Below are 12303 nucleotides of genomic sequence, written 5' to 3'. Positions count from 1 at the left end.
GGAGCGGCGGCCCTATACCGACCTGCAGGAACAGAAAGCAAGTTCAGCGGGAAGGCTGGAGGAGTGCGGGTGACGTGGCTGCCCACTGTTCCCTCCGAGGGCCGTGGTGCCGAGGCGACGCTGCCCAGCACTCAGTCCGAAGGGGGACACGCGGACGAGAATGCACTTTCATGAACACTGGCCACGCTACACTGCATGGGCTACACTGCCTACACATCAAGCCCCGTGGTGGCACACTGACGGTCTCCACGCGATGTAGGATGACCTTGTGAATTACTGCAGGAATTTTCAACACGCGGTCAACACTGATGCCTATTCTGAGCAAGACAAGTGTCCCGGGAACACGACTCGTCAACACTTGCAGGAATTGGATCTTGGCTGCATGCTTATCTCACTCTCATGCTTGCACAGAATGCCACTGGACGTTGATTCATAAACACTTGCGTTTCTGTTTCTAAAGCTTTCACTAGAAGCACTACTCACTTCACACACCATGCAACACTATTTTTTATTTCACTTGGCAGCACTGGATATCCACAGCAACGGTATAAATAACACTTCCACGCCCACGAACTTTAATATCTGCAAGAGAAGCCGCTCAGAGTGCGAATGCACCGGGTCGTTTGGCCAGACCTGGTACGCGGAGCTGTACGCACCGCCAGCGGTCGCGGCGGCCTTCCACGTTCACTGCACGAGGGCTGAAGCCACACTGACGCTGCCAGCCACCGCCTGTTCGCTCGCCCGCTCGCCGCCATCCTCCCTCCGCCACCATCGCCTCGACCACAGACCTCACGCACACCATTTCTGCCACCACAAAGTACGTTACCTGCACCATTAGCACTCACTCGCTGCACTTGATGAACACTACGTGCCATTAACGCCTCCGCAACAACTCTCTCATCCACAGTCGTCCTCCTGATAGCCCTCGAAAGAACTTCTCGGCCGCGCCGCCGTCGATCAAATTACGCCGGACTTGCTTTCCGATCGCCAATAAAAACATAATAAATAAATAAATGAAATCATATGCCATGGAGTCTGCGATCTTTCTCCCAGCCAATATTCCTGAACACAACATGTGGGCGTATGTGGGGGGGGGGGGGGGGGGGGGGGGGTCCACGATGAACCTGGTTCAAGGCGGGGATCTGAGGCGGCCAAGGGAAAGGGATGCCCCGAGCGGAACGTCCTCAATGGCGCTCCCGGTTTCCTTCGCAATGGCAAACCCAGGAGAAGGGGGGAGGGGGGAGGGGAGGGAGAGGGGAAGGGGAGGGGGAGGGAGAGGGGAAGGGGGAGAGAGAGAGAGAGAGAGAGAGAGAGAGAGAGAGAGAGAGAGAGAGAGAGAGAGAGAGAGAGAGGGAGGGGGGAGAGAGAGGGAGATAGAGAGGGAGAGGGAGAGGGAGAGGGAGAGGGAGAGGGAAAGGGAGAGGGAGATAGAGAGGGAGGGAGAGGGAGAGGGAGAGGGAGAGGGAGAGGGAGAGGGAGAGGGAGAGGGAGAGGGAGAGGGAGAGAGAGAGAGAGAGAGAGAGAGAGAGAGAGAGAGAGAGAGAGAGAGAGAGAGAGAGAGAGAGAGAGAGAGAGAGAGAGAAAGAAAGAAAGAAAGAAAGAAAGAAAGAGAGAAAGAAAGAGAGAGAGGAAGATACTTGTCCCATCTCCAAGCGCTCGTCATGTGCTTCTCCTTGATCGCCAAAGATAAACACTCCTTCGCAAATAGACCAAGCCACTTCAACCGCCTTGCTACGTTTGTTTCCTTGCTCCCACCACAAACATCGGCCATTATTTTCGGAATCGCGGCTCGCTCAGGCACCGCTACGCATTATTCCCGCGTCCTATCAGTGGGACGGGACTCGTATGAACGCCTAATGGAGGGAGAGGGAGAGGGAGAGGGAGAGGGAGAGGGAGAGGGAGAGGGAGAGGGAGAGGGAGAGGAAGAGGAAGAGGGAGAGGGAGAGGGAGAGAGAGAGGGAGAGGGAGAGGGAGAGGGAGAGGAAGAGGAAGAGGCAGAGGGAGAGGCAGAGGATGAGACAGAGGGTGAGGCAGAGGGAGAGGGAGAGGGAGAGGGAGAGGGAGAGGGAGAGGGAGAAGGAGAAGGAGAGGGAGAGAGAAAGACGGAGAGGGGAAAGGTGTCCAGAGCCGGAGAGGGAAGGGAGTGTCGAAGGGAGGCTGGCGAGGAATCCCGCGGATGCCATGCGAGGGGCCGTAGAGGAAGGCGCCCGACCGAGCGAGTGGCCGCCCATGATAAAACGTGTAAATCCATTTCCCGGATAAATATGGCGTCCTTCGCTCAAAAGCCCCTTGTTCGGCACAATTGGGAGTCGTCAATAATCGCTCCCTACAACGAATTGCCATGGAAACCCCCATTCCGCGGCGATAATTCTCCCGAGGACGACAATCAGAAGAGGCCGTAAAACCTTGGATTGGGTCATAACAGTCTGCTTTATGGAGTAGCGGCGGTCGTGCTAATGCGGGCGCGGGCGTGCGGGGAGGGCCCTGAGAAGATGCTCCGGCCGGAGGCGCTGGGGACGAGGACAGTCCGCCTCGCTCGGAGGGCGCGCTGCAACCGCCGTCAATTCCGCCCGCTACGAGCACCGTGGGCGTGTCTTCTCCTTCGCAGTTCCGGTTCATCCTCGCCCGGCGTCACAGATTGCTCGGCGACGTCTACCGAATCTTTCCTTTCCCTCGCTTCGCCTGGGCTTGGGCGACGACTTGCCTTCACTCTTTGCGCCTCCCTCGCCTACACAACAAACAAACGCAAGGCACTGATAATTTGCGACAGGTTGCCCAGTCCTACCGGGACGGCATCGAGCGCATGGCCCGAGGGACAGGCCACGTCTCTGCGGACGCCCAACGCCCGGTTTCGACGCGCTGATCCTCCAATCTGAAATTGCCCAGAGCACTGCGGCACCGACGGCGGGCAAGGGGGCCACGGCTCTGCCCCGGGGATTCCCTTCGCCACGGGGGAGGCGGGCGAGGGGAGAAGCCAACGGCGCCGCTTCTGAGGGACTGACCCTCAGGCCCAGACGCCAAGCGCGAGCCAGGCGGGACACGAACACCATCGCACTCGGAGGTGAAGGCGCCACGCCACTCGCCTCCTCGAGCCGCAGGAGAAAATGAGCAGCCTTACCTGTATGCTGATCTTGGGGGGCGGAGGCTTCTTCTTGGCGGTGTCGGACTTGACGCGGTCGGGGAACGGGTCCAGCTTCCGCGTGCCCGCCTTCTCCGCCGCCCGGACACATCGCTGCGGGAGAAAGAGCGTCAGTCTGCGCGTCACAGGAGGGCACCGGCAGAGTTAATGGATAACATGAGTATTCTAAAGCTAGCCTTGAATAATAAAAAGAACACAAAGCAACACGAAATAATACAGGTACTCCCAGTAAACCCATTCATAAACTAACGTCCACAAATAAGAGTCCACAATACCATTACTTACATGTCGTCTCAATAACCAACAGCGACGCACAGGGCTGCACGCATCCGAACAGACTGCCTCGACTCGGCACGAGCAGCCATCACTTCGAATCCACACGCATTCACATATATCTCTACATCGCACATGTTCTGAATCACAACACCTGCGCGGCGGCGAGGGGAGAAATTACACGTGTTCCTTGGCCCACACCTGCCGCGCCGCTCGTAACTGCCCGGAATCGGACGACTGCCAATTGGGGACCAGATCTCGGCGTGCACGAACGTGAGAGTGCGAGAGGAACCCGCTCACTCGCTCGCCTCACTCACTCACTCATTCCCTCACTCGCTCGCCTCACTCACTCACTCATTCCCTCACTCACTCACTCACTCACTCACTCACTCACTCATTCCCTCACTCGCTCACTCGCTCACTCACTCACTCACTCATTCCCTCACTCACTCACTCACTCGCTCACTCGCTCACTCGCTCACTCACTCACTCACTCACTCACTCACTCACTCACTCATTCCTCACTCACTCACTCACTCACTCACTCACTCACTCACTCACTCATTCCCTCACTCACTCGCTCACTCACTCACTCACTCACTCACTCGCTCGCTCACTCACTCACTCACTCACTCACTCACTCACTCACTCACTCACTCACTCACTCACTCACTCACTCGCTCACTCACTCACTCACTCACTCACTCACTCACTCACTCGCTCACTCACTCACTCACTCGCTCACTCACTCCTCGCTCACTCACTCACGCACTCGCTCACTCATTCCCCTCGCTCACTCACTCACTCATTCCCTCGCTCACTCACTTGCTCACTCATTCCCTCGCTCACTCACTCACTCATTCCCTCGCTCACTCACTCACTCATTCCCTCGCTCGCTCGCTCACTCACTCACTCACTCACTCACTCACTCACTCACTCGCTCGCTCACTCACTCGCTCACTCATTCCCTCGCTCACTCACTCACGCACTCGCTCACTCATTCCCTCACTCACTCACTCACTCACTCATTCCCTCGCTCACTCACTCACTTATTCCCTCGCTCGCTCACTCACTCGCTCACTCACTCACTCACTCACTCACTCGCTCACTCATCCCCTCGCTCGCTCGCTCACTCACTCACTCACTCACTCACTCGCTCGCTCGCTCGCTCACTCACTCACTCGCTCGCTCATTCACTCACTCACTCGCTCTCTGTGCCCATGTACTCGCGCGTGTTCAAGAGAGAGATGAGAGAGAGAGAAAAAAAATCTACACCAGCATATTGCGTGTAATTAATTAGCGGGTGTCGTGGCGGGGCATTCGGCTGAAGGATGGTAATTGGGGGTTATTAGCAAGAGCACCCCCCCCCCTCCCCTATGTTAGCTCGTGCCCATCCCGGCAACCCCCTTACCCCCCCCCCCTCCCCCCCCCCCACCGTGGCACGAGAGCGAGCGCGGAAGGGAGATGGGAGGCGATGCTCTTTCGGCGCTTTTCCTAAACAGAATAATAAATATAGTAAAAGTAACGCCGATACAACAAAGTGTCAAAACGAAAATTAGTGACGTACCAAATGCTGATAGTAAACGTAAGAGCAAAAGTAATAAAATTAATACCATAATAGTAATGATGATAAAGACGGCAACATAATAAGCATGATTGATATGATGATAATGCTGGTAATAACAACAAATAACAACAAAATAACATTAATAATAATAATAACAATTAGAATAACAGTAACAATAATAATAATAATAATAATAATAATAATAATAATAATAATAATAACAATAATAATAATAATAATGGCAAGAACAACAACAACAATAATAAGTGAATAAAATAATAATAATTATAATAATAATAATAATAATAATAATAATAATAATAATAATAATAATAATAATAACAATAACAATAACAATAATAATAATAATAATAATAATAATAATAATAATAATAATAATAACAATAACAATAACAACAACAATAATAATAACAATAATAATAATAATAATAATAATAATAATAATAACAATAATAATAATAACAATAATAATAACAATAACAATAACAATAACAATAATAATAATAATAATAATAATAATAATAATAATAATTATAATTATAATAATGAAAATATTTATAACAACAATAATCAAAATATTCATAAAACTAAAACAATAAAAATAGCAATAACAACAATATCCATAATAATACTGAGAATAACAATAATGATAATGACGATGCTTATGATTAAGATAATAATTAAAAAATAATAACATTATTAATACCATCATCATTATTAACATTATCATTATCTTATTATTATTATTATCATTATCATTATTATAATCATAATATATCATTATAATTATCATCATTAATGAGAATAACAATAATGATGATGCCGATGATAAAAATAATAATGATAATGATAACAATAACAATATCTACGACAAATATAGTAGTAGTTGTTGTTGTAGTAATAGTTGTAATATCAGCAGCTGTAGTAGTAGTAGTAGTTGCAGTAACAATAATAGTAATAGTAATAGTTTGTCAGTCGTGGTCATTACAATAGTAATTATAATTTCAATAATAGTACTACTACTACTACTACTACTACTACTACTAATAATAATAATAATAGTAGTTGTAACAATAATAATAACTATTACCATAATTCTTAATATAGTCTTAATAATGATGATGATGATGATAATAAACAATAACAACAATAGCAACAAAAATTTAAAAAATAATAAAATCAATAATAATAATAACAAAATTAATACTAAAAATATAATCATAGTTATTATATTATTATAATCATGATTATAATTATAAGAATAACAATCATTTATGATAACAATAACAATAACAACAATAATATTAACAATAATAATAACAAAAACAATGTAGATAGTGGAAACAAAAAACCATAAACACAGATCCCGACGACAACAATGACATCATCCCTCCCCCCCCACCACCACCACCACCACCATCACACCTCTCCCCCACCACTTCTACCCCCCCCCCCCCCCCGAGTCTGAGCGCGGCCCGGCTTGCGTGCTCCAGGTAAGCGGCGCGCGGAGGTCCACCTGACATAATGCCCGCCTGACGCTCGCCCGGATGTCCTCCCTCGGCCATTATCCCCCGAATGACAAACAAATTGCCGCCCTCCCGCCACACCGCCGCATTACGTCGAGGAGATTAAATAACACATGATCGACAACTTCCTCTGATTGTCTCCCGGGGATTTCTCTCCAGAGCCCCTCAGACCTTGGATCTATCTATTTCCGCGCGGCGCCTGGATCTGCAACCGCGAAATAGACAACGTGACGTCAGCTCCGTTATTCTTCCCAAAATATTTATTAATATTATCATCAAAATGTAATAGTATTATTACTACCATTATTTGATATTATTATTATCACTAACTATTAATATCAATACTAAGAATTATTACCTAACATCATTAATATTAATATTATTACTAATATCTAATAGTACTATCACTATTTCCCTGCGCAGTTCCCAAAAGTTTCCACGACGCCACAGGAGCCCACTCGAAGGCCACAGCAAATGCCCAAAGCATCTTCTCTGCTGATGAGAAATCCGACTCGATGCACCTAAACCCAATGCCGCCGGGAAAATGAACAGAAAATGGGGAAAATGCTGTGCCTATTTCCTAAATTTTTGGTGAAGTGTCAGCCTTTAGATGACTCTGCTAGTGCTTAGCCACAAAGGAGTCAATTAGTAGACCTTGTGACCTGATTTGAAATGGCGGGAAAGACGTATTTTTTACTAGTGCTATGAATATCGATAGTGTTATTCTTATTATAACCATTATAATTATTATAATGTTTGTTTAACATTACTAACAGCAAAATAAGATAACGTAAAATATTTCGTAAATCAAAGAAAAGTGTAAACGGGCGAGACAGGCAGTACTGGTAACTGGCTCATTGGTGACTTAGTACAAGTATAGCCACTCTGCGGAAAAACAATCAAACAAGTCCTCACAGAGGGCATGGCACGTACGTCCACGCCATGCCCGTCGGCACTGGGTTAAACACACCGCCAGACTGCCCGGACCCTCGCACGCCACCTTTTCACACATCCCCGCGCTTACTTTCCCAGGAGGCTCTTGCTCTGTAGGCCTACGCCCCGCGCTCCCTCACTCATCCATCTCGCGCTTAAGCAGCAGTTAATGAAGAGATTACAGCGCGACCAAGCCCTGCACTCAGAGCGCCTGAGTGATTGCGTCATCCATCTCGGTCTGAGCGCATCCCGGAACAAGGGCAAGGGGAAGCCCGCCCGCCCCCCGGCAGTGGCCCTTGTCGCGTGGGGGACACCGCTAAGCGAGCCCGCGCCTGCTCTCTTATTGAGGGAGCTTCATTTTCATTTTGTAACCCAGTAAAATATATTTACATTAATAATAATAATAATAATAATAATAATAATAATAATAATACAATCATAATAATAATAATAATAATAATAATAATAATAATATAATAATAATAACAATAACAATAACAATAACAATCATAATAATAATAATAATAATAATAATAATAATAATAATAATAATAATAATAATAACAATAACAAAACAACAATACTAATAACAATAGTAACGATAATAACAATAATAACAATAACAACAATAATAGAAACAACAACAAAGATATCAATAACAATAATAATAATAACAATAATAACAATAACAACAATAATAGAAACAACAACAAAGATATCAATAACAATAATAATAATAACAATAATAAAAACAACAGTGATGACATTAGCAGCACTAGAACAATAACAGCCGGTAATGTTAATGAAGATCTCTCCCCGCCCCCTCGTCGTCACAACACACGCAGGGAAAACAAACGTGGCATCTCGAGACCGCCGACATGAATGACTCGACATTAATGTCAAGTTCGGGGTCGCCATAAAAAAATGTTTCATGGTTTTTCAAGAGACAATGGATTAGGGACTACCTTCTGGGACATCCACAATTACTAACTGAAACAAATGCTCTCCCTCATCCCCTCCCCCTCCCCCTCCCCCTCCCCCTCCCCCTCCCCCGCACTCGCGAAAAAGTGACCGACATCAAAGAGCACGTGGCGGCTCGTGGACACGCCCCTTTTCCCTACAGTAAATCAATAATCGGAGCAGAGGTCGGCGGACCGTTAACCACGCCGCTTCAAAAACAAGTCCTCCGCGTGTTTTTCGTGAAAGAAAGGAAGAAGGAAAGAAGGAACGAAGGAAGGAAGGAAGGAAGGAAGGAAGGAAGGAAGGAAGGAAGGGAGTAAGGAAGGGAAGGAAGGGAGTGAGGGAGGGAAGGAAGAAGGGAAGGAAGGAAGATAGGAAGGAAGGAAGGAAGGAAGGAAGGAAGGGAGTGAGGGAGGCAGGGAGGGAGGGAGGGAGGAAGGAAGGAGTGAGGGAGGCGGGAGGGAGGAAGGAAGGGGAGGGAGGGAGGGAGGGAGGGAGGGAGGCGGGAGGGAGGGAGGGAGGGAGTGAAGGAAGGAAGGAAGGGGAGGGTGGGAGGAGGGAGGGAGGGAGTGAGGGGGGGCAGAGAGGGAGGAAGGAACGGAAGGGAAGGAGGGAGGGTGGGAGGGAGGGAGGGAGGGAGGTGGAAGGAAGGATGGAAGGAAAGAATGAAGGAAAGGAGTGAGGAGGGAGGGAGGGAGGGAGGGAGGGAGGGGAGGAGGGAGTAGGGAGGAGGGAGGAGGGAGGGAGGGAGGGAGGAGGGAGGGAGGGGAGGAAGGAAGGAAGGAAGGGAAGGAAGGGAGTGAGTGAGGGAGGCAGGGAGGGAGGGAGGGAGGGAGGGAGGGAGGGAGGGAGGGAGGGAGGCAGGAAAGGGAAGGGAGTGAGGGAGGCAGGGAGGAAGGAAGGAAGGAGGAAGGAAGGAAGGAAGGAAGAAAGGAACGAAGTGAGGGAGGCAGGAAGGAAGGAAGGTAAAGACCGTGTCGAGTACATACAACTTCCCGAGGGTCCAACAGCTCGCGCGAGACGCCCAACCGACTCGAACTTCTCCGCCGATGGAATTCCGGGCCTCCTCCCAACGACCTCATTAGCCCCCCCCCCCCCATCCCTCTTCCTCCCCCCACCCCCTCTCACCCTTCGCCATTCGCCGGCACCACCAACCAGCCTTCTCGCCATCACGCCCATTCTGCCGCGGGGCCAAAGTCACTCTCGTAAATCATTTCCGCCCGCGAGTGGATCATAACTTATGAATGAAAAGTTGGGAGCTCATTTCCCGGATGCTGCCAGTTATTCCATTACCTGCTCGAGCTGACTGGCCACCCGGGCAATGTGCGCGCTGGGTGCTGGGCGGTGGTGGGCGGGCGGGGGCGGGCGGGGGGGCGGGCGGGCGGGGGGGGGGCGGGCGAGGGGTGGGTGTAGTGACACAGAAAGGAGTGAATCTCAAAAGGAAGGAAAGGAAACGAGGATCAATCTCGCGGGAAGGGAAGAAGGGAAGAAGGGAATGGAAACGAGGGTGAACTGAACGAGGGAAGCAAAGAAGAAAAGGAGGCAGAAAAAGAGGAAGAGGTATGGAGGAGGAGAGAGCCACAAGGAAGCCGAGTTGAACGAAGGAAAACAGGGGAGAGAGGAGAGTGTTCGCGGCCGTAATTCGTAGGCAGCTTCTTTGTTCTACGGAGAGCAAGAGGCGGTAGCCAAGTGCGTGTCAGGGATGGGATGGAGGCAGGGCCAGAGGGACAGAGGGATGGAGGCAGGGACAGAGAGATGGAGGAAAGAAGGGAGGGAGGGATAGACGGATGGAGGGAGGGATAGACGGATGGAGGGATAGAGGGAGGGATGGATAGAGGAATGGAGGGAGGGATAGACGGATGGAGGGATGGATAGAGGGACAGAGGGAGGGATAGAGGGATGGATAGAGGGACAGAGGGATGGAGGGAGGGATAGAGGGATGGATAGAGGGAGGGATAGACGGATGGAGGGATGGATAGAGGGACAGAGGGATGGAGGGAGGGATAGAGGGACAGATGGATCGAGGGAGGGATAGACGGATGGGGGGAGGGACAGAGGGATGGAGGGAGGGATAGACGGATGGAGGGAGGAATAGAGGGAGAGAGGAATGGAGGGAGGGATAGAGGAATGGTGGAAGGATAGAGGGGTAAAGGGACAGAGGGACAGAAGGATAGGGGACGCAGAGGAGTAGAATACAGAGGGACAACCCAGACCGACTCCACCCAACTGACGAGCGAAAGCCAACAGCCGAAAACGCAAACCTCAAAATCACGGCGACGCATAACATAACAAAAACAAAAACAAAAACAAAAACAAAAAACAAAAAACGGGGGATAAAGGAAAGGAGAATGAGAGGCTGGGGAAGTTTCATTCGCTCCGCTCCACGATTCGTATTATTCTGGCGGGAGGAGGAGAGATCAAAGGCGCTTTTGTTCTGGCCCTTTCAATACAGTCCAAAAGCATATACTAACGTGTTCTCTCGTTGCAGAAATGGAACATGTTGCTGAACCATTCTGTGCATTAGACACAACAGAAGTTACCGGCAGGCATATCACGCACAGTCGACCAAATAAAGGCACACGCGGAGACATAATATGCTATGATACGGATGCGCATAAATACTTTAAAAGAAGCGAGGAGAGGAGAGGAGAGGGGGAGAGAGGGAGGAGAGAGAGAGAGAGAGAGAGAGAGAAGGGGGAGTGAGAGAGAGAGAGAGAGAGGATGGAAGGAGGGGGGGGGAAGAGGAAGGGGGAAGGGGAGGGGAAGGGGAAGGGGAAGGGGAAAGGAAGGGGAAGGGGGAGGGGGAGGGAGGGAAGATGGGGGAGGAGGGATGGTGGAGGGGGATAGAGGGAGAGGGGAGAGAGGGGGAGGGGAGGGAGGGAGGGAGGGAGGGAGGGAGGGAGGGGGGAGCGGGGGGGGTTGGAGGCGGGTGGGAGGAGGGAGGGAGGGAGCGAGGGGAGGGAGGGAGCGGGGAGGGAGGGAGAGAAAGAGAAGAGAAAGAAGGAAAGCGAAAGAGGAGAGAGGAGATGAGAGAGAGAGAGCGAGAGAGAGGGGAGAAAAGAGAAGAGAGGAGAGGAGAGAGAAGAGATGGAGAGAGGAGAGGAGAGAGAGAGGACGTACCCCGTACACAAACCCCCCGTAATCCAACAAATTCCTTTCGACTCCCTCCAACAGCTTTAGCAGAGATTTATTACTCGGAGCGAAGCGCCTAAAGTGAGCCAAGAACGAAAGGTAAAGCCAGGTATTAATATCTGCCAAAGCCAGCAATTTTCTCACGCCCTCTCCTCCCGCACCTCCGGCTCAGCTTCCGCCTTAGGCACTCACGCGCTCAACGCCTCCGCCGCGGCCTGTGGTCACCCTCGGCACGCTGCTGCCTGCCGTCTAGTTACGGCCTCGCCCCGTGGAATCATGGCATTATCCGCAAAAGCACACGACGCCAAGCTTCCATAAGCTGTAAATTCCTGTACCTACAGCGACCTGGCGCGTATAAATTCAAACGCCCCTGAAAAGCGATGAGGGTTGAGAAAGCCTTTGTTTTGGGAAAACTTTCGAGATAAAAAAAAAACGTAATATGCACGTTCGTACAACCTGCATGGCGGGGCTAAATTGCCCGTAAAAATGCTCTTCAATCAGCACGAAAGGAAAAAATGCGGGGGAAATGTTGGGGAATCATCCCAGACAAATTAATACACGAGGTGCGCAGCTCTCTATCACCCCGAGAGAACTGGTCGACTCGCCTAACACGCATGAAAGAGTGCAACGAAAGCGAGAATTAACAACACACAAGGCATACGGACTGACGCTGGGACACGGAACGAATACCTGGTGCGCTACCCGTGTCCGGAATCCCAACGGGAGCGAGGAAAACAAACAGCGAGGCGAAT

General features: G+C 49.8%; 2 protein-coding genes across 2 annotated transcripts in view; one reads left to right on the top strand and one right to left on the bottom strand.

Moving 5' to 3' along the window:
• The window catches only part of LOC125041460, a 97362-nt gene that overhangs the window by 53433 nt on the left and 31626 nt on the right, over window positions 1-12303 (top strand). The gene's annotated exons all lie outside the window — the stretch shown is intronic.
• Window positions 2047-3781, bottom strand: LOC125048270. The gene is made up of 2 exons (XM_047646929.1): window positions 3425-3781; window positions 2047-3232 (listed from the first exon to the last, which is right to left on the bottom strand). The coding sequence occupies exon 2, from the start codon at window positions 3228-3230 to the stop codon at window positions 2616-2618; it is 615 nt and encodes a 204-aa protein (XP_047502885.1). The 5' UTR covers window positions 3231-3232; window positions 3425-3781; the 3' UTR covers window positions 2047-2615.

This window comes from Penaeus chinensis, chromosome 1, assembly GCF_019202785.1.
Source record: "Penaeus chinensis breed Huanghai No. 1 chromosome 1, ASM1920278v2, whole genome shotgun sequence".
In the NCBI taxonomy this organism is placed as follows: Eukaryota; Metazoa; Arthropoda; class Malacostraca; order Decapoda; family Penaeidae; genus Penaeus; species Penaeus chinensis.
The sequence above is the reverse complement of the archived record's forward strand: the minus strand, read 5'-3'. Positions and strand labels throughout refer to the sequence as shown.

What these genes read in the sequence shown, in the direction of transcription:
- LOC125048270 (XM_047646929.1), bottom strand. Translation starts at nt 3,230, where the DNA reads ATGTGTCCGGGCGGCGGAGAAGGCGGGCACGCGGAAGCTGGACCCGTT.